At 36.8% G+C, this 21,902-nt stretch overlaps 3 protein-coding genes across 3 annotated transcripts; all 3 read right to left on the bottom strand.

The window, feature by feature from the left end:
- Positions 1 to 1,826: 1,826 nt before the first annotated feature.
- LOC132201796 (paired mesoderm homeobox protein 2) lies at positions 1,827 to 10,780 on the bottom strand. The gene is made up of 7 exons (XM_059628270.1): positions 10,691 to 10,780; positions 9,749 to 10,241; positions 7,616 to 7,785; positions 7,329 to 7,436; positions 6,842 to 7,027; positions 6,649 to 6,754; positions 1,827 to 2,627 (listed from the first exon to the last, which is right to left on the bottom strand). The coding sequence occupies exons 1-7, from the start codon at positions 10,778 to 10,780 to the stop codon at positions 2,521 to 2,523; spliced, it is 1,260 nt and encodes a 419-aa protein (XP_059484253.1). The 3' UTR covers positions 1,827 to 2,520.
- Positions 10,781 to 17,127: 6,347 nt separating this feature from the next.
- Positions 17,128 to 20,261, bottom strand: LOC132199886 (ribosomal oxygenase 1). Its single transcript, XM_059624973.1, has 11 exons — positions 20,057 to 20,261; positions 19,835 to 19,994; positions 19,379 to 19,589; positions 19,223 to 19,322; positions 18,875 to 19,095; positions 18,707 to 18,814; positions 18,435 to 18,648; positions 18,130 to 18,376; positions 17,928 to 18,045; positions 17,669 to 17,855; positions 17,128 to 17,348 (listed from the first exon to the last, which is right to left on the bottom strand). Exons 1-11 carry the CDS (start codon positions 20,135 to 20,137, stop codon positions 17,289 to 17,291), a joined length of 1,707 nt encoding a protein of 568 aa, XP_059480956.1. The 5' UTR covers positions 20,138 to 20,261; the 3' UTR covers positions 17,128 to 17,288.
- Positions 20,262 to 20,526: 265 nt separating this feature from the next.
- On the bottom strand, positions 20,527 to 21,831 carry LOC132199972 (small ribosomal subunit protein uS8A). The gene is made up of 4 exons (XM_059625106.1): positions 21,730 to 21,831; positions 21,296 to 21,435; positions 21,070 to 21,235; positions 20,527 to 20,645 (listed from the first exon to the last, which is right to left on the bottom strand). The coding sequence occupies exons 2-4, from the start codon at positions 21,426 to 21,428 to the stop codon at positions 20,552 to 20,554; spliced, it is 393 nt and encodes a 130-aa protein (XP_059481089.1). The 5' UTR covers positions 21,429 to 21,435; positions 21,730 to 21,831; the 3' UTR covers positions 20,527 to 20,551.
- Positions 21,832 to 21,902: the final 71 nt, after the last annotated feature.

Here is a 21,902-nt window from a genome sequence, read left to right as displayed (position 1 = left end):
TATACTTTAACCTGGACATGTGTATTCGATAAAGAAACAAAGTATCATGTATCCAACACTACTTACTATTTATGCTTCTAAAAAAATTGATTAGAGGTGGTCGAGTCTTTGCAATATGGTCACATTTAATTAAAATTTAACTTTTTAACTCTTTCAGTTCCAATAATGTCACCAAACTTGTTTGCATTTCCTGCGTATAGATGGGGTGGAGAGTTAGCAGGAGCTTATTTTGTCATCTCTCCTTTATCTCTCCCCCCTTTGGAATCGTCATAATGGTATCAAATTATCACACTTTTAAATGCTACATACATTTTTCCAAATTATTATTAAGTTTTCAAGCAGTTCATGTAGCTCAACTCTATGTGACTGGCCATAAATTACCAATAATTTATACCATCATTCAAAGAAGCTTCCACCTCGTTGATAGTGCAAAAGTTTTTAACTGCCTTAAAATGAAGCATATTTAAGGCAATTTTGCTCTTTCAAAATTGTGTTGCTGAGTCAGAGATGCCTGTTTGCTCCAGCATGTGGGCCTCTGCTCTGTGACAATAGCCCTGCATTACATATTTAACGGCTCTGTATTCCTTTTCAAATGTTGGGTTGACACGGAAAATTTGATAGAGCATTCATTCGGCGCTCCTTTGAGCCCGCAGCTATTTTTTAACAAGAGTTGTTTTAGATACACACAACGCCAGCATGGCAAGGTATACGTCAAATAATCTTCCACGATTTGCGCATAGACATTCACGGTTCCCCAATTTTTGGTGATAAATAAATCGCATTCTATTGAAAATCTGTTGGATCAGAATTTGAAATTATAATTGGAAAGCAAAGCAGGTTGCGCTTGTGTACGTGACACTGGAATTAATTGCAAAATACCTGCTGCTAATTTTCAGTTTGTAATCAACTTCCTGCTGTAATACTCACAAATACACAACCATACACCCTCTCTTTATTTATGGCTATTCCGCAACTTCGGCACCTTGTAATAATTAAACAGTGTGAAATTCTGTAACATGTTTTCTTCAAAATAATAAATTTGGATGTTAAATAAGAAGAAAAAATTTGTTTGATAACTGCAAAAATTCCTAAAAAAAAAAAAATATATATATAGATTGAAATAACAAAATAAAAGTGTTTTAAATCACTTCATGTTTTTTTTTATATATAATTTATATGAAATAAAAATAATTAATTTCCTGAATTCATTGATGTTGCTGTACTTGATACAAAGCTTGATGAACTCCCCAAAGTATATTAGTTGCCAGTTTGAAAGGGTTGGGAAGATTCGAAGGGCAGATAAATTTTTATCGCTTTTGATCAAGTTTTTCAATTGAAACGCATACCCGTGATAAGATCACGATCAAAGTTTTTGGATCAACGGAGCATCATTCGGCAAGCCACTGTGCGAGTGGCAGATGTTTTGGGCCTGGAGCAATAGATTATAATACGAAATAGCAGCAAGACCGCAGCTCCAATGAATTCTAAATTAGCGGCCGGAGGGGTGGGCAGGGGGTGACATATGGGCTTACAAGTATGCACTTCTTTCGACACCTAATGATACACAAATCGCTTTATGCGTCGTGCAAATGTTATGAATAGACCTCCCCCCGGGCTGGCTGGCCCGGGGCAGATTCGAGAGCGCTGTCGTGTAATTGAAATGGGAATATATCAATCGGCAGCAAATTAAGAGGAATATTGTCCGACTGGGGACCACTAGAGTAAAAGCCTCACATTTTCTGATATTTTTCACAGTGTATTTAATTGAAATCGTTATCATTGTCAAATTTGCACATTCATATTTTATTGAAACGACAAGTACCGTACATACTGCACAAATGCTTTAGACAAACACTCCAAATGCGCTGAAAGTAAAATGTTTAGAATTTTACAATGACTTGGGGGTTCAGGTTTTTCAAGGACATACCGATTGGAACAGGCATTTTCAAAAACAAAAATGACTAGAAATGAAATGACTAATTATTAAAAAAAATCAATAGCACATATTAATTAAAACCTTAATACGCTAAAAAAAATATTTTAATAGAATCATGACTAATATTTCGCAGTCTCTCCACTCCATCTTAAAATTTTCATAAAAAAAGTTGAAGAAGTGCTTGATCCAAAAAAAAGTTGTAATTATAAAGAATTACAATTAAAATTAAATTATAAATCTGATGAAAATAATTCTACTTTTCCTCTTCATCCTTCTCTTCCTCCTGAAGTGCGTGAACAAAATTACCGAGATATGATGCAAGCCCAATTATTAGACACAGATATGAAGAGTTTTCAAAATTGTCACCATCGTCAGGTTAATAGCAATAAGTGAATTTACACGTGCTTGTTAGTCACGGCCGAGTGCTTGCACGGTTGGTCCAACCATCTCAAGCGGATATTATTATCATACAAAATAATGTTTGTTCGTTGCTGCTTTATTTACAAGGGACTCTTGGATTCATCCTGCCTTCGCTTCACTTCTTAGCTCTCGATCGTTTCACTCAAATGCAGCGCCTCCGGCGTCTACGTCTGGTATTGCAGGATGGGTGTCGATAAATTGGGGTGGTGTGAGCTGTTCATCCGCAGCGCAGAAAGACTCTTGTTATACCACTCGTCCTCGCCGCTAATGCCTGAAATCAAATAGTTCTCTTTTTAAATTTACAGGGGCAAGTGCAATGAAGGCCGGATTTAAAAAAGGAAAATGATAACAAGCCGCCGATAAAACTAAAAATAAATTAACTAAATTTTTCATAAATAAATTTTATTCACACAGTTGCGTTAAATTTGAGATTTGAGATACTAAATTTTCAACTTTCCTTTTTAATTTGTCATTTAAAAGAACACAATAATAGTGATTAAAATTTTGGTATATATTTTTACGCTCTTTAGAGTTTTTGATAATCCATGAAAAGCCCTGAAAAATTAATTTTAATTGGGAACTTTAATATGTCAACCAAAACATCTGCTATAATATTTCACTAGTGAATTATATAGATAATTTTAAATTTAACTGTGCAGCCACACAGCTAAAATACATAAATGGAGTTGATTTTTTCCGGAATAAAAGCAGCTTTGCTGAAGCTTAAGTTTTCGCTTTAAATAGGACTCAGGATAGCTATAGATACGGTTACAAATAAATTTTTAGGTGTCTTAAAACACGATCAACACTAACTGAAAATTAGTTGCCCGTTATTTTGCTACGTTCTGTTGCAAAAATTCTTGGAAATGCAGCAGAAAAATGAGAATACGCCCGGGGGACGCCACGTATGCAACTCGCACGGAATACGCGACGCGCGGGCTGCATACTTCCGAGAGCTGCAGGCGCGTCGGAGCGAGTGGCAGCGAAACGTGCACGCGAGCAAGCGAGAGGGGAGGACTGCGGAAGTTTTTGCCTCGGTTCCATTGTTGATGTCACTCTGCAGAGAGTACTAGTCATGATGCAGAATAATGCATTTAGCATGGGAGGCAAAAGTAATCGAGTTTATAATTATACTTGAAAATTACACAGGTAAAGAGAATTCGAGGATTCATCTATATAAAAATTTCTTGTATCAATGAATATTATTTGAGTTATTGGTTTAAAAATATTTGATTAATTCATTCTAACTCAATTATCACTAACAACGAACTTCAAAGTAATCATGCATTTATAAAGATTTTCTTGATTTTTAGTTTTACAATATGATGTTTTAGGTAATAAATTGAATTATTTTTAAACTCAATTATTATGTATTTATTTGTATACGAAAAAATGCAGTAAAAATGACAATGAGCGAAGATTTTGGCCAATCATTGAAGTGCATTGCCTATTTTATTTTTAGTATCTTATGACAAAAAATTATAGATAGGAATGGAAAAATAATCGGAGTTCATTTCTCATTACTTTCCATCGCAAATCAATTCTGGTCAACTTCCTCAATTCACAGCAAAAAAATCAATCAATCAATTTTTCCCGAATGACAAAAGAATCACTTTTTATGAGTTGCGCCATAGCAAATAATTTTAAAAATAAATTGAGAAGCTGAACAAAAACTGAAAATTAGCAAAATGAATTTACAAAACTTTATAATAATTTAACTTCATCATATAATTTATGCACTCTAAATGGTAGTGTTTTGTGAAAATACAATTTAATGCGAATTTATCCCTTTTAAAGACCACATTATATTCCGGTGTGGCTCTTAAAGAAAAATTCACTTTTGCAACTTTTACTTCAAAGTAGTGCTTTTTTATTTACAACTCTGCCGCATAAACTATTCATTATCTTAAAAATCTGCTCTTTACAGGTTCAATGAACGCGTTAAATCGCACATTCCTGGACACAGTTGGTATAGGGAAACGCAATTTTCACGCACAACGCCCGTCGCTAATTCGGCTCGGAATCACGAGAGCCTGTGGGGCGATTTTTGTAACGAGGGCCACGCGCGTCATTGTGAAAGATGATAGGGGCAATCTAGTCGTTGGGCGATCAATGATTGCAGCAGCAGCAGCAACGGCGGCGGCGGCGGCGGCGGCTAGGGTAAAAGAGGACAGGGATGATGGGCTGGGCCGGAATGGCAAATTGAATTGTCGAATGCGTGCAGGCGAGAGCGAGCGAGCGAGCGAGATGCGTCTAAATAAGGATCGTCCTCCAAATAATGGCCTCACATTAATCGATAGCGTATACATTTTGAAGCCATAATAATTTGTACACAGAGTATCAAAAGTTGCGGCCCAGAATAAGCTGCAGTGAGCCGGGCGGGTCGCTCACTCGCTCGCTGCTGCTGCTGCTTTTTTCAATCCCCCATCTAGTTTATCGACTACCCTAACTCTTGACGTTGCCATGGCAACTCATTTGCAAGCTGCCTGGCTTGGGCGGGCGCTGCGAACAGACCAACCTGTGAGCCGCCGCCGCCGACACGACCGCCATCATGAAAAGCGCCGAGCCGAGCTCTCTGCCTGCCGAGCTCGCACACGCAGAGACACAAAAAAGTGCTTTTTGTCCTGCTGCCTGCTCTGGCGCTGCAACGAGCTGCGGAAATTCGCAAATTGCCCCTTTTGCCAGTTCCTTCGCCGTGATTAAGCACGCTCTTATTAAATGAATGAATGGAATCCTCGTGTCCTGACGCGCCATGGCCAACTTTAAACGAGTTTCAGTTCGTCGCCCGCCGCCCCTGAAACAAAACCGTTCCATCTCCACGAATTTCCGTCCAAATCATTGTCACTTAATTGTTGTCAATCGTCGTTTTGTTAGTGCCAAAACCAAACAATTAAAGTAAACTCTTTCAAAACGATTAAAATAATTTCAAAGTAAATTTGTTAAGACCATTAATCAAACATAATTATAATCTGATGTTAACAATAACTTGATTTTATTCTAGTAATTAACTCGCATTGAAGCATACACAAGTTAATTAATAATTATTATATGTTATTATATTGAAAAGAGGTTACAGTGAAATAGAAGATAACTTTTAAGAAGCACACAACATGTGCTTTAGTTTGCAATTTTATGGCTACATATTTTAAAAGTTTCTATATTAATTGTTTCTGAAGAAAAAAAAACTGAAAAAAATGCAATTCCGTTGAAAAAATTTATGAATGTATGATGGACGATGGTGTTTGATAAACTTTTACAGAAAATTAAATAGCTCGGTATTAAACTCAAACATCCACATAAAAATTATTCTATAGGCGTATTTCGTATGCATTTAGATTTTTCTGTGATTTTCAGGAAAGTGACGCCTAATCTTAATTGACAAAAATGTGGGTAGTTAAAGGGAGTTAAAGCTTATAAAGTAGTGCACAATTACGTTAGCTGTAATAATGAATTAACTTCATAAGGTACTGTTACGAATGGTTATGAATGAATTTTAATGGGATAAAGTTTTATAAGATTGTTTTACATAAAAATAATGAATGTTTAATGAATAACAGATTCAATATATTTTTTATACTTATTAATTTATGAACATTTTATCTTCATTTTTTCTGTTTTTGTTTTGGTCATCTTTTAATAGAAAGTCTCCAACGTTTAAGAATAAAACTTCATTTATTTTTTCATTGCACTTGTCATCAATGGCGTTAGAGATATTGAATAAGAAAATGAGAACGATGAAAAAAAAACATTTCGTAATATTTATTAAAAAATTAATACAAAAAGTAAAGCCATTATAGCATCTAAAAATATGTTCCACCCCAAATATTTAAGGTTCAGCAATAATTGCCAGTTTTTTTTTAAACTATTAACATTGTTTTGAAAAATTATAGTATCTTAAATTATGTTTTAATGGTTATTTTTAATATTACTAAATCCTACTGTTGTTCAAAACGATGTTAATTATTTAATAAATTTTCAAGTGGTTGCAAAAGAGAAAGTTACTTTAGAAAGCTCAGTATGAATCAATTTGCAATGAAGATTAGAGTTCCCTTTTACACTTTAAAACTTCTGCGGTATAGAAGTTTGAAATGCAATTTTCGTTCCCGTAGTAACAGTCTATGAGATCTACAAGAGCGCAAAATAAACCGCGCCGAGGACGCATAGTATTGCTGTGATATAACTTTGCGGCCAACTGCGGAACAGTGATGGGAAATTCAACCACGGAGCTTGCGACTTGTCCGCGCGCCTGACTGAATGGACGCACGCGAGAAGTAAGTGAATTAGTGACTCACCCATTGCATCCTGACGCATCCCGGCAGACATGGCGCTCATGTTGGCCGCCGAGTGCGACATCGAGAAGGGTTGCCCCATCGATGGGTATGAAGAGGACGAACTCATCTGTACAGAGAAGGGAAGAAAAGAAAAATTTATTATTGATCGCAAGATTTTTTTTGTCTTTTTTTAATATGGATTTTTTTTATTTACCTGCGAAAACCGGCTGTTCATACTGTTGATGGAGTTGGGATGTGGATAGGGCTGGTAAGCTCTGGTGGCCGTGGGGTAGATGTTTCTCATCATACCGTTGCAAGACGGTATCACTGATGGGGCCAGGGCTTTTTGCAGCTGCTTTTCCTGCTTTCGATATTTCGCCCGTCTATTTTGGAACCACACCTTTTGACGAAAGTTCAAAATCAAAAATAAATAAAAGCTTGTTTTCTTCTTTCTAATATTTGTATCTTTTTTAAATAATTGCATTGATGCATCTTGATTTGGACAGAGATTACACACTAATTTTTATTTTCAACAAAAAACATGATGTGATATTTTGAGAAGAATTGTTTTGTTTTTGGGAACGGGACTTTTTGGCTTCATAATTTATAAAAAAGTGATTATACATTGGCTTTAATCCGAAATATTTTCCCATAAAACTCCAAACTTCTACGTATAAATCTGAAAAATAAACTTTACATACCTGAATGCGAGCCTCGTTCAGTTTGGTGGTTCTAGCTAGTTCCTCTCTACAATAAATATCTGGATAATGTGACTTTGCAAATGCTGCTTCTAATTCTGCTAATTGCTCCTGAAACAATGTGAGAAACGTCTATGCAATAATGACCAAGGAAAATGTTTAATAAAATTCAGGATGCTTGTTAAACATAAAATGTATGGACAATTGAGTTAGGTAGGCAGGATTATAGACTATCCAGACGAAAAAAAAATGAATTTCAAATTTAAATTAAATGAAACAGCCTCACTCACCTGAGTAAAAGTTGTCCGATGTCTTCTCCTGGCCGGCGTTGGACAGGAGGATGTGGTTGGCGTGTGTCCAGCATGAATCGCGCTAAGAGATCCACCTCCAAGGCTGGCACCAGGATCCGGTTTCAGTTTTTTAAATGCCCCTTCGACGCCTTCAAGAAAAGTAAGGTTTCCTGCGTTATTCAACATTAAATTTTCCTTACATTATAACCTTATCAAGAATTTCATAGAAAGTTTTATTGTCACAAATTTAGGCGCATCAAAATTTAAAACAAAATTATTTAGCCAGAAAAATGAAAATTAAATACCTACGTCAGTGCCCAAACAAGGCAAACCCTTTCCAAGACTTCATAATGTATAATGAGGTTAGTACGTGGTTATAATATTTTTCCGTCAAATTCCATTGATAATAATTGAGTAGAGAAGATGAACGGCATAAAATGGAAAAAGTTATGCAAATAATTGGCAAATCTTAAATAAATGTAAAAATGAATTTTTTTACTTTATTTCCAGTCAACAGTGGGGCTGAAGGTTTGTTTCTTTCTTGTATTTGCTTTTAAATATCTAAATTTTGCAGCAGCAGTCAGATTACATAATAGTTTTCAGTTTGAAGAAGACAAGTTTTAAGAATAAGCAACAACTTTTATGCTATTGGCTTTCGCGCTGTTGATAAGGTTTAAAAAAATGTAAATTTAAAACGAAAGTCAAGTTTTCCAGCCAGTAAGAACAATTCAGGGACGACTTTAAAATTGTGCAGTAAAAAAATTTGAAAAATTCCAGTAAATTAATAAAAATATCAGGAGCATTGTTCTTAAACTAAGTTCAAAATCGGAACAATCAGTTTCGAGTTGATGATCGGAACGTACGTGGTGAGAGAAAAAAGTCTGTGTGGCGCGCGCCCATCCGCTTATCTTGGCAAGCGGTGTGCGGGAGCGAGCGAGAGGTGTTGTGGGCAAGGGAGCCGTGCGCCGACTGCTGCTGTGCGCGCGTGGCGCTGGCATTTGCATGGCGGGCATTTTCATCACCGATGCAAACGCAATTATGCAAATGATTTGTTTGCTTATCACGAGCAGGCGTGGAGCCAGCGAGTCTTGATTGGACTGCCCTAGGGCAAGATTAATTAGTTAAAAATGCATATCTCGTGCCAACAGCACAGTGCCCGCGCGCGTGGCTACATTTTTCGTTTACGCTTATTGCTTATATGGTTTTTGCTGCATGAAATTGGAATTGATTTTTTTTGTTATTTATTTTTACTTTCTTTGCCTCAATTGTACTTGCTGTAAAAAAATAAAGAGTATAATATAATATTTTTTTAAATTTTTCTTAAAAACGTGGCCATTATTGCATTACAATCGAGAGCTATTTGAAAATCATTCTAAAATTATACATGCAATAAAACCAATCTTGAGTCATGATTTTAAGGTTTAATGCTTTGCAAAGTTTTTAGTTATATTATAAAATAAAAAAAGGGAAAAAATTTAATAATTGAATTACTTTATTTTTTGAATTGATGTACCATTTAAATTTAAAACTACTCTTCAATCTCTATGTTAAGCTTGATAACAAATTTAGTTTATTAATTAAAAAATTAAATAAACGAGTTTTTAGAAATATATTCCATCGATCCTATACTTGGTGCTATTTCTGCATCCCCAAATATGAATTTATGGTTTTATCAATGAATGTTCCCTATAATGAGTTCAAATTCAAAGTAATTTTTATAACTCTAGTAAAGGAAGCCTGATTTATAATATGCACTTTGGCAACTAATTTGAAGAAATATTACAAAATTTTCAGCCTCTTGAGACAACATTTATTTTACCTACAATTCTATAAAATATTGACAGAAATTTAAAAAAAAACATTCATTATTAATTCTAAAATGACGAAAACCGAAATAATAATAAAAAATCAAATACGACAGTCAAGAATTGAGAGGGTTTTGTTCTTAGCAATCGCAAGAATTTTAATTTTGCAGAGTGTAAAAATTATGCGCCCCCTTAAAATAAAAATTCATCAGAGTATGTGTGTCTAGTGACGTCATAGGTCAAACAGGGATGCTTTGATAAATAAAATCTGACCGGAAAAGTGCTGAGATAGAATTGAAAAAGAAATCCAGGGTACGCGGAGACTTACCAACAGGGTCAGCGATGGCACGTGCGAGGGCGCCAGGTGGGGTGGCCGCCGAGATGGGCGTCTGCGAGCCAGAGCTGGGCAGGTCGTGCTGGTGCTGCTGGTGGAGGGCGTAGAGGGCCGAGAAGTCGTCGGCGCTGCACTTGGCACGCTTCAGGTCACCGCGCTCGTCCAGCGTCTGTCCGACGTCGACCAGCGAGGCGCCGCGCAGCTCGTCCAGCTTCTGCGACGACGTGAAGTTGAGCTGCCGCGAAAAGATGGCAGGGAAGATGTTGAACTGCGGCGGCGAGTGGTGCGGGTGGCCCGACGAGACGGCGGCGGCCGCCGCGGCGGCCGCCGCCGACACGGCCGACACCGTGACCTGGTGCGGCGCCGCCGCGGGCGCCGACGTGCTGCCCGGCGAGCTGCTGGTGTCGCCGCCGGCGCCGTCCAGCAGGCTGCCCGTGCCGCCCGAGTAGCAGGGACTGTTGTTCTGCTTGAACTCCAGCTTGGAAGACTCTCAGGCACCCAACTGATCGCGGCTGATGCACCTAACGAGGTTACCGACCATGTATACACAATTTGCCAAGTCGTTTTCTCGCAGCCTGTGCATGCAACTGCCGCCTCCGCCGCCGCTCTCGCGCGGCCCGCGCCGCCGACCCCGGCGCGCAGGTGCCCCTGCCCACGGCCAATGGGGGTGCGCCGTCGCCATTGTGGCCGTTGCCGCCAGCCGATTGGCCTCGGCGCCAGCCCCAGCCCTCCGCACACATCCATCCATCTTTTGTGTGTGTGACGCTCTCTCTCTTCTCTTCCTAGAGGAAAATACGCCGAATTTTCTTCCTCCGGCCAAGATGAAAGCCTACATGAAAGAGAAAGAGCAAAAATTAGATAATCGTACTTAGTCCTCCAACACTCACTTTAACCCAAGAGTTAAACGCGCTGGAGCTTACAAATGTGTATTATTACCTCTGCTATATTTACAGACGGACACGCAGCCTTGACCGTTTTTGCGCGATACTGCAGGTCAAACTGGCTCCTAACTAGGTTTGCTCTCATTACCAAGTTGGGAATCGCTGGAATTGTCGCGCCAAGCGAAACATTTGTGGATTTGCAAAATGAGATAGGGGTCGGTGGCAAAAGTTTCGCAAGAGGGGATCAATAGAGTGAACCAGCAAAACGAGTTACGGCGATGCTGTGGCACGCTCCGCACCAATGACATTATTTGTCGATTGAAAACTTCGCCAGTCTTTCCTCGACTGGCTTAACAGAATTCAATTTTTACTTTCACATCCGATGTAATTTGTCATAGTCCTACTTGATTCAAATTGTGCAACAATGTGCCAAAGTAAGTAAATATATTTCACATTATTTTTTTTCAGGAAATAATAATTTTCAGATTGTAAAATTTAATTACTTCATTCCATCAAAACTTGGGGTTACGGAAAAAGATTAAAATATGTAAAATACTATTAAAATCATTAAGTTCAAATATATTATGATACGTGATTGTTTAATAATAAAATTATAAAAGTGAATTGTTAAGTAATTCTGTAGTAGAATTTCAAGATCAACGGTTGATTCATGGTGATTTGAATTAAAGTCGGCTTTTCCTTAATGGATTTTGTGAAAGGTACCGCACAAACACACACTTTTTACTATTTGAAACAAAATTATTTTAAAAATTTGTTAATTTAATAGAAATTTTCAGATTAAATTGTCAAATTTTGTGAGAAAATATTACTTTCAATAATTTTTCACAAAAAATGGTAAATTAGAAAGAAAATATTAGTTTTAAAAATATTGATTTTTGTACTAATTCTAGTCAAAATGATTTCACAGCAGAATATTGTTTTTCCTTCTTAAACAATAAAAACAACTCGCAAAACCCATTGAGGCCAAACTGACTTTAAATTCAAATCACCTTGTTAGTAATTAATTTTTTTTTACGGAAATGTGTAAATCATTAAGGCTTTTATCGCGGAGAAATAACTTCCGACTCGCCATTTAACTTTTTGACGATTTTATTTATAAAGAGCGGTTGGTTCCATCAAACATTTCTCCCGAGAAACACTTACACACTTACACCTTCACTCTCGGCAAAGCACTGTCAAAGATAATTAAAAATTGCGGTGCCATTGCGCCCGGGGCGGTCGCCACCCCTGTCTCTTTTCTCCCTGTACCGACTTGAGAGTTGAATTTTGAGCAAGACATGCTCTCTGCTGCACTGCACTTCCAAACTTTTAAAACAATTTTTACATTTTTCTGTATAGAATGAGAAATAAATCAAACAAAGAATTAAAAAAAGAGGGAAAATGTATTATTTATGCTTAATTTGAAAATTATCGAAATTTTAAAAGTATATTTATAATCAAAGGCATATATTATATAATTAATTTTGTTCAAGAATTTCATCGCAGAGTTGAAGGATGATTTGAATAAATGAATTCATTAGGACCCAACGTATCCTCAACAGCTTGCAGGGGAAATTACACAAAACAATTTCCCGAATACAATCAGCTTTGTGGCAATCGATCAAGGAAATTAAATCCATCTATTTGAATTAAGCACATTTTCCCAATATTTGTTTGTAAAACAGGCTTTCAATATTCCATATTTTTTTCCTTTCAACAATTAAAAAAAAATAATTCATTGTTTATTTAAATACAAAATTGGGTTGCTGTATATTTTATAGTCAACCAAACTGAATTAATTAATCAAACTATGCAATTGAATTTTTATCTATTCAATTAATTGCTTCACAGCTATTAAGCTATATTAGATGATAAAATATACTTTAAGTCTAAAGTGCGCAGCGAATAAGTTTAGCGTTTAGTGTTAAAATGATTGCTTTAAATGGAAAATCGGTAATTTTGGTAAAACGCGGTTCAGACAAGCACGATGAATAGAAAAACTTTCACTTCCACCAGCAGTGGTCGCGGGACACCTGCGGGGCGCCAAACAATGCGGTGACAATCTGGCCCGTAAAAATAGCAGCGGCGCATAATGAGCGGGAGAGAGTGAGAGAAAATCGCGGATTAGTGCGCTGATCCGCTCGTGGACAAGTGAGGGCAGCTGCACAAAAAAGCAAAACAGATGCAGCCTGGCAACTTGTCATTCAATTCAAAGCGAATTTGTCACCTTGCACCGCACATATAAGAATTAAAGGGCTGCTCCGGACCGGCGGCAGATGCAGCCAGCGCCGAGCCAGCGGCGGCTCTTATTTCAAAAGCAGGGCACAGCCCTCCTTCTGTCGCCTTCTCTAAGTGCATGCCATTAGTAATACACGCCCCCTCGCCCCCCACTGATCCCTCTCTGCATGAAATGTTACATCACCGTCAATAAAATTCACTGAACAGCTAGATTGCACGCAGATATGCGCCCGGAGGGCCGCGGACGGGTGGGCGCGCAACGCACTCTTCCTCTCTCTCTGGCCGCCCCATCTGCGGACACGAATTCTTTTGAAGTGCTGTTTGCCGTTGAATAAAAAAAATTATAAAAGACGAGAGTTGTGGACCTTTTTTGCATGCCATTGTTTCCCAAAGAGAGCAGTGCATATGTTGCTACGCTCAATTTTTTTTCTATTCTTATTATAAAGAGATGAGTACAGTTTAAACTATTTAAAATTTACAGCGCTTTTCACAATCTAAAGATTATTTTAACACTTCTGAACTTTTTAACAAAAAGTAAATCTTTTGACAAAATCGAATGCTCTTCAAAATCAGTGAAATATTCGGAAATATTATTTTCATGTAATTTTTTTAATTACCCAATATAATGCAATAATTCAATTCTCTTCAATAAAATTATGAAATATTATGCAAATTTCTCAAAGCTGCTTCTGCTCCTCTTCCTCCAAATTTTGAAAGGATCTTAAATTATGCAACTGCTCTGTAAGTCGTGCCGTGCAGGTTGCCTACCTGAAAAAGTTGCAGGCGTTGGATGAACGTGTTTTTCAGTCACTTTTAATGGTTGCGGGAAATAATTTGCTCAGGACACAAGTTACAAGCCCTGGCGTGTAACTTGTGCCCTTTCTTACGGTAAGATGTGTCTGCGGAAACTTACTTCTGTATCACACTTTTAGCCCCTTAAATTATAAATAATTATTTTGCAGGTTAATAAAGGAATAATTATTTTCAGGTTGCTCATTTGAAAATATTTGCAGATTCAACTGCAACTTATTTTTTTTTTGGATTTTGAGAAAATAAAAAATAAACAAACAAAACTGCAAAAAACAAATGCTTTTTAGTTTTGTTGTCTTTTGATGAAAGGAGAAGATGAATTAAAAAAAGCCACATTAAATCACATAGAATTAAATAGTAGTAAAAAAACACTTCTTTCTCAAGCAGCGCTCTCTCATTCTATAATCCAATCAAGTGCCTATTTATTACACCACATCAATATTTGACTTGCATTGAAAAGTGCACGCGTCGGGTTTGCAGTTGGGAAAAGTATTAACTCCCCCTGTCACACACTCTCTGTTATTATGCTCTTTATCTAACACTCTTGATCCTGGCGCAGCAAAATGTCAAGTGGAACATTGGCGGCTCCGAACTGCAGTAGCGTGTCCGGGGGAGGCGCGGGGCGGCACGCTCAATCAATTAGGCCCGTTTTGTTTGGCGCGACTTGAATGAATGAGAAGTAAATGTAAATAGTGGCCTTGCTTGCGTTACAACAAACACACGCAGTATAAGCGCAATTTGCACAGCATTTGAGCAAACAATGGGGTGGCACGCGCCCACTCTAATAGTCCGCTGAAATTCCAAAGAGCGAGTTCAGCGAGGACAAAGCAATTAATTTTGCCGCTGATGGGATTCTTTTGTCAACTGGCAATGCCAGTAGCGTGCTTTATCTGACCACCGCTTTTGAACCAAATGACAAATTTTGAAGAAAAAAAGAAAAATATGCCAAACAATCAGAAATAGTTAAAAAAATTAAAGCGCAGAAGTGCACACGAATATTTGTTTCGCCGTTTTTCTCAATGCATTAAAATTTAAAATTTCATTCTTAAATTTTTAATAACTGCCATATAGTTTTATAAGATTTATTTATAATATAAAGCAATCGAGAGTACAAAGTTAATTGCAATTCCATGAATTTTATAACTTTTATAATTCACATTGGAAATAAAGGAGCAAAGGGCGGATTGCAGCTTTTAAAATTAGTTAAATATCGAATGCGAAGAAATTCTCCCAATGATGCTACACTTTTTAAGAGATAATGCGATGTCAATGTTTCCTTCGCTTGCCAAACAAATTTCTTTACTACTTTTTATCCTCAGAAGAAAACACTCCCGAGCTCACTCTCTCAAACTGACGAAACGAAGTTTAAGCTGCGTGTGTACGGTTTTGATACCAACGAAAGTTGGCTGAAGTTGTCATTCAAGCGCCAAATAGATTTACATTGAAGCATACACACATCCAATATGCAGCAGCAGAGAGCTCTCGTGTGTTGTGCCAAATTGAATACAAATGGGGTAAAATAAGACAGTTGTAATGATGTATCTTTGACAGAAGGGAAAACTCCTTTTTCGCTCCCCCCATGTATGTACGTACATCACTATAAAGAGAGTGAGTGTTCTGCGCTGCCAGAGAGAGACCCTGTGTGCTGGCGTAGTGTCTTTTAATGTGGCAGGTGCGCCTGTGATTACAACGAAAAGAAGACAAATTGCGCCCCCTCTCTCTGGCGAAACGCCACGCCCCCACCCCATGGGGTGGCTCCTAGCACATGTGTCTTTTCTACCCTTCAATTATCATCCCTTTCTTGATGGTGCATTGATAATGATGTTACCACAGTACTTTTGTCATTCTGCCCTGCAGACATGGTGAGACTGCTGGTATGGCTTTATGGCTCTCCTCTCGCTCTCTCTGCAACCTCCCTCGCTCGCTCCCTCGCCTCTCATGCACGGCATTGATTCATCTCTCTTGCTCGCTCGAAATTTATACATGCTGCGATGAGAGCATGCTGATTAATAGGGGGCTCTACATTTTGACTTTTTTTATCGCAGTGCTGAGTTGCACACAGCAAATCAGCATAAATTTCACAACCGTCTCAAACTGATCCACCCCCAATGAAATAAAAAGTATTGCAAAAATAAATTTAATTGTTATTTAATCATGCAAGCTATGGATCCGAAATTTGCATGCAATATATCATCAACACAAATAAATCATGCACGGAAAATAATTTGATAAATTGAATAAATTTTTAACTAGGGTATATAAAAATACATTTGAGGAGCGCGTGAAGCAATAAAAATGTACAATATATTTGCACAGAAAGAGCAGTTTTGAATATTTAAATTTTTACCAGTAGCTAGTAAGCTTTATTCAAACTAATAATAATAATTTTAAGGACGTTTTTAAACAGAAAAATTGATCAAAAGCATTTAGGATTTTCCATTGAAAAAATAAAAAGTAATTTTAACTGATTTTAATTAACAATTAAATTAAGGCAATGATGAATTAATATTAAATATGTAGTATAATACAGTGTGCTTGCGTTATGGCGGCTGCTTAATTTTTATGTCAGGCGTTTAGGCAGATTTCTGTTACTTGAGTTAATCTTTTTCTCACAGTTTAGCGATTTCAAAAGTACTTTTCCGGCTTGAGACAAATAAAGAAGAATTAAACAATAAAATGCATAAAAATATACATACAAAAAGGATATGGGAAAAAAAGACTAATTTTAATTTTTACACTGTCTTTCCCTGCAAGAAAAGTTGTAAGCTTTAAGACGACATAAGTAAAAATTTGATTTCTAATTTCCTGCTGATGTGTATTTCAACAGGAAAAAATGGCTGGAGCACCGAAAGCGCAGTGTTGGGGGTTTGATCGTCTGATGTGCACATTTTTTAAACGCCGCGGGAGCTATGGCAACGACGAGACAGGAAAAGCTTTTTAGCGAGAGTCAATATTCTGGATGAGAGGAAAAAGTAAGAATTGAGGCCTAAAAGCAAATAGGAAAATTTTAAGAACTTTTGCTGGAAACAGCTACAAAAAAGAATTTTCAACCGTAAGGAAAATGAATTTAAATTAATATTAATTTTCGAGTTGCATTTCAGGTCATAAAGTTATTTTTCAATATTTTTAAAGCTAATTGATACCGCCTTCTCTGTAAAGATAAAGCTTAGCAATGATGTAAACTTTAAAGCTTTAAAGGTGCATTTTAACAAGTTGTCGCAAATTATAATATTAATTACCGTCATAGCTAAATTTAGGATACTTCTGCTTTCCACATAACCCTTATTCTAATGTTTTTCTTTGTATTATTTGTTTTAAATTTAAATTTTTGAATAGAGCAGACATTTAGTCTTGTACTTTAAACTATAAATCGCTATATAAATTTAATTTACTATTTATCGCCAAAGCATGCAAGTAAAAATTTTGAATAAAAAGTCCATGATGTGAGATTTTTAAAATAAATTTTTTAATTGTTTGTAATAAGTTCATCAAATGATAAAAAAAATTAAATTTTTTTTTACAAATTTGCAATATATGATGCGGAACAAGTTGCCGTTTGAACATATGATTTTATATGATTTGGGTGCTTCTTTTGAGAAATTTCCTTACAGAGGCTTGTCTGCCATGACAAGTCCTTTCCTCCACAAGATATTTGCTAGACGCAACTGCAACGAAACAGGCATATAAGAGGGGACGAAATTTATTTGCAGGGAGGGTTTGGTTCCTGTTTGAAAGGCGTGTCAGAAAAATTGTGCAGTAAAGCTGCGCAGCATAATACATGGAAGACAAGAGAAGAATAATTTGAGAATAAATCTTGGAAATTCCATTAAAACTGCTTTGATAAAATATACGTAATATGTCAAAGAGGCAAATGATACTTTACGGTAATTTAAAAAGATTTTAATTTTTTAATTTAGAATTTAAAAGACTATTTCTCAAACTTGATACCACATGCAACCAAATTAACTAAAATATTCTGACTCACCTTCTCTGCATCGGTATCCAAAGGAAGGTCAGCTATGGCTGTGTAGGAAGGGTACTCATGCAAGAGGGTCTCAATGCCACCAGCTTCTTCGGCACTCACTTCAAAAAATTTTGATCCTTCTGCGTGGTACTCTAGCGAGTTTTCAGCCGCATGATAAACACGGACAGTTTCTTCTTCAGAAACAAGCCTATAAAGTATATTTATTTTTTAATTGTTAAAAAAGGAAGAAAATATGTAAAATAATAGGGTTTGGACTTACCTTACTATGTTTGCCCTGAGGTATTTGATTTTTGTTTTAACAGTTAAAAGCTTGGCTGGGATCAAAATACCATCTTCCATACGAACCGACGCATTGACAGACATTCTTTGAATTTCATCTACAAGATTATTACAAATTATTATGAAGTGCTTTTATTTTGCAAGCCATGGATTTCGAAAAAATTTTGGAATGTATGCAATACCTTCTCTAAGGTTAGGAGGCAGAATGTCAAGAAGGTAATCTTTTCCCATTTGGTCTGCGGCCGCATCAACTGGGGCGTAACTGAACAGTTTTTCAGTAAGCATCTTCAGTTTTGAGATAAACTCGGTTCTTTTGGAAGACTCCTGCTCGCAATGCGCAATTCCCATGTATTGCAGGTAGTCCAGGGGGAGGCCTCGGCGAAATTCTACATTCTCCTCAAGAGCCATTTCTAATGCAGCAGGAATCAACTGAAATTTTTTTATTGATGAATTTCTGCAAAATAATAGTCAAAATGCTCATTATTACCTTCAACAGAAAATCTCCCCACGAATTTTTCTGATAGCACGAGACTGTGATGTGGAAGGAGTGAGAGTCTGGCAAGGCATTGGCTTGGTGAATTGTGCCCCTTGGGAAATAAAGCATGTCTCCCGCTTCTAGCACCACATCCATAATTGGTTTGCCTATCTCTTTGTCCTTCAAGTTTGAACTTGAAAAGCGTGGCAACTCCTCGCTTGCATCTCTGAAGAACATTAATCAATTGCATTTCTAGAACAGTTAACAAAATATCTATAACAAACCTGGGTGTATAAAGACGCCAGTGCTTTTTTCCTTCCAGCTGGATCACAAACGCTTCAATGTCATCGTAATGTGGAGCAAATCCTTGAGTGCCAGGAGGAGTTAAATATCTGGCAGAAAATTTATGAGTCGAATAGGTTTGAATATTTATCTAAAAATTAAAAACTTACAAATTAGCTCCCACCATGGTTCCGAAGAATTCTTGAAGAACAACGTTTAGAGCAAAAACATGCTTGTTAAAGGTCTGTGGGTTCAACATGCGAATGCTGCACCCATTTTTGTAAGCCTCCCAAACTTGTGCGGGAAGTGCCCTTCCATCAGGATTGTGAGTTTCTCTTTTGCCATTTTTATAGCTTGTCACATCCAGGTTTTTGGTGAACTGTATGTTGTGCTGAGAGAGGAAAAGAATTTAATTATAAATAAAAATAATAGGGGAAATCCTATTCAGTAGTCTTCTGCAGATAACAAGATTGAAATCGATGATGTCTCAGGGGAGGGAACTTAAATTTAATACATACTTTTCTGAGCATGGTATCAAATTTTGACGTTGAGATGAGAGCTGAGTAATATGACGGATTTTCTCGGCCAATGTGTAGGGGTCTTTTCTCCCAAGACATACTAAAATAAATTGTGATTGCAGCGCCTTTCAATAGAGTGCATGAAGGAATTCTAACCTGAAGAACTCATCTATAGGGACAGGGTGTATAATCCATGCAAACGTTTCTCTGCCTTCCTCAATGCTGCTCTTTTCTTCTTGAGGAGAAGCTGGTTTCCCATTAAGAGGACTCCACTTTGACCCGGAAATGTCGTTTTTCTTACTTGAGAGAACTGTTTTCACCGTCGCCTGTAATTTTTTCTGATTCTTTTTTAGCTTCTTGACACGACCTGTAAAAAAAAAATAAGAAATTGTTTTAGCCAATAATACACATTGTAAGCAAATGTTATTGGCACATACAAAACTTGAGAAAAATAATAAGCTCTTTACAAAAATTTAAATAATTTGTGATTATTTCAATATATACATGTTTTATTAAATTGATACTAAAACTAAAAATATTTCCCAAATATAACATAATGTAAAGAAAAAGTTTAATTTTTACAAATAAAATAGCACTATTATTTTATTTTACCATTATTAGTTCTTGAAGAGATGGTTGTTGACGAGGCTGTGCTCGCAGACTCATCTTCAGAATTAACAAATGGCCCTGGGACGAAAGCGTTTTTCGCGTTTAAACCGGGCTCTTTCTTGATATTTGCCGGATGAATCAAAGGCATCATTACCGGAGGAGCCTGGAATTAAAAGCTCCTGATTCAACAACAAACCAGATACATAACCATTTAAGTCAAGCAACCTTAGATTGGTTTTGCTGGGAAATACTAAAACTGCCCTTCCTGGGAGAATTCTTAAAATAGTTTCTGTTTCCATGATCCATTTCTATTCAACGTGGAATCACCTAGACGGTGCCCTACTCTTTTAATTAATTGAAAACTTTTTGGACTGTTTCTTTGTTGTTTACAGAAGACGCACGAGCACAAACCGGCACATGTGACGAGACGGCATGCTCAGATTGACGCTTGTGCGCATGCGCCAGCTCCCATAAGCTTATCCACACAACGCTTGTGTAAATAGCAGTGCGAGGACCACTTTTTGAAATGCAAAATTTATAAAAATAAAATTATTTTAAAATCTATTTTTTATCTTTGAAATTTTATAATAAGTTGTAAAAAGACCTTAAACGCTTGCAACCATTTTGGTGCAGGCATTCATTTTTAATAATTTAGTGATATTAAAAAAAAAAATGGTAAATGAAGAAAACAAATCGATTTATATTCAGTAACTTTAATGCTTAGAAAAAGAAGCCAAGAATTTTTCCACCGAGGTGTTTCCTTCTCGCTTCTTCGTGGTCCATGATTCCTCCACTGGTGGTGAGAACAACATAACTGAAACAAGAATGATCAATGAAGAAAATCTTGCGCACACATTAAAATCCATGTATTTATAAAAACGTTTCTAGAATCTATTATAACTTCAAATTTAATTTTGAACAAGAATTACATGATCGTTGAAGAGTAGGCTAAAAATCAATACATAAAAATTTATCGAATCCAGAAAATATAAACATTTTTGATACTCAAATGAATGGAAACCTTTTATTCAGCAGTAAATTTTAAGTAACTCTGCAGTAACAGACGTAAAAAAGTAGTGTCATTCGTAGATGGAATAATAAATTGCTTCCTTGTTAACTGGAAACTTTTCTCACTAGTACGTAATTTGAATTATTCAGGCAACTTGATACTTTTTCACTTCAGGGTTAAATCACTTGCTCAAGACTTGCAAGGAATTTGAGAAACATCAGATAATTACCCAAACTGTCTGGAAGGGAGCAAGTTGTTTGTCCACGTTTCAATCTGCGTGATTGGAACGTCAAATCGTGGAGAAATGACGCCGCACTTGTTGAGGCGACCAGTCAGGTTGACAACGATCTTTCCTGCTCTGTGGTCATCGACAATCTCGAACTCACCGATGTAACCTGAAGAAGTCGGAATTTTATTTTTATTGTTGAAAATTGAATCAAGTTGACTATATTTACCGTGCTTCATCATCACTGTGAGGAATTTGACAATAACCTTAGACGAGGGCCTGATGAGGACCTGTCTTTTACCCCTCTTCTCAGCATTGTTGATGGATTTGAGAGCATCACTCAAAACATTCATTCGGACCATGTTGAGGCTGAAAATAAATTTTGCAATCAGCGAAATATTCACAAAGGAATATTTATATAATTTATGTTTTTTAATTTTCATAGTCATAGTTTGAATTTCGGGGCGTATAGTGTCAACAAATTATTTTCTGCCGACCTTTTAAGTCACAGTCAGATATAAACAAAGCATGAATTCGGCGCAAGAAATTTCTGCTAATGCGCCATCGGGATAATAAACTATGGTGCAAAACGTAAGAATGAAATATCTGATCTCGCAGTGGCAAGATTTATTCAATAAAAGGTCAGAATTTGGCAAGGATTACCTGTGATTTGAAACGAATCACTCTCAAAACCACGTTTCACACAATAGACGACATATGCAAGGCATTCGTAAAGGGTGGGAATTCGATTTTCTTTCCTTGAAACTACAAATACCGGTTAATTTTAATAACCGGTTAAACCAAGTTCTTTTGTATAATTTTTGCCAATACAGTAG

Source organism: Neocloeon triangulifer, unplaced genomic scaffold, assembly GCF_031216515.1.
Source record: "Neocloeon triangulifer isolate White Clay Creek 2 clone unplaced genomic scaffold, ASM3121651v1 ptg000014l, whole genome shotgun sequence".
Taxonomy (NCBI): Eukaryota; Metazoa; Arthropoda; class Insecta; order Ephemeroptera; family Baetidae; genus Neocloeon; species Neocloeon triangulifer.
Note: the sequence above shows the minus strand (reverse complement) of the source record. Positions and strands in the feature narration are given on the sequence as shown.

Bases quoted from the DNA above. Each gene is read 5' to 3' on its own strand.
- LOC132199886 (XM_059624973.1), bottom strand. From the start codon at position 20,137: ATGGATCATGGAAACAGAAACTATTTTAAGAATTCTCCCAGGAAGGGC. The intron at 19,323-19,378 runs GTTAGAATTCCT...AATTTATTTTAG, and splicing joins CCTATAGATGAGTTCTTCAG to TATGTCTTGGGAGAAAAGAC. The intron at 18,377-18,434 runs GTAATAATGAGC...AAAAAATTTCAG, and splicing joins GGGGAGATTTTCTGTTGAAG to TTGATTCCTGCTGCATTAGA.
- LOC132201796 (XM_059628270.1), bottom strand. From the start codon at position 10,780: ATGAGAGCAAACCTAGTTAGGAGCCAGTTTGACCTGCAGTATCGCGCA. The intron at 7,786-9,748 runs GTAAGTCTCCGC...TGAATAACGCAG, and splicing joins TGCCATCGCTGACCCTGTTG to GAAACCTTACTTTTCTTGAA. The intron at 2,628-6,648 runs GTGAGTCACTAA...ATTTGATTTCAG, and splicing joins GATGCGTCAGGATGCAATGG to GCATTAGCGGCGAGGACGAG.
- LOC132199972 (XM_059625106.1), bottom strand. From the start codon at position 21,428: ATGGTCCGAATGAATGTTTTGAGTGATGCTCTCAAATCCATCAACAAT. The intron at 21,236-21,295 runs GTAAATATAGTC...CGACTTCTTCAG, and splicing joins CACAGTGATGATGAAGCACG to GTTACATCGGTGAGTTCGAG. The intron at 20,646-21,069 runs GTAATTATCTGA...TTCTTGTTTCAG, and splicing joins CTCCCTTCCAGACAGTTTGG to TTATGTTGTTCTCACCACCA.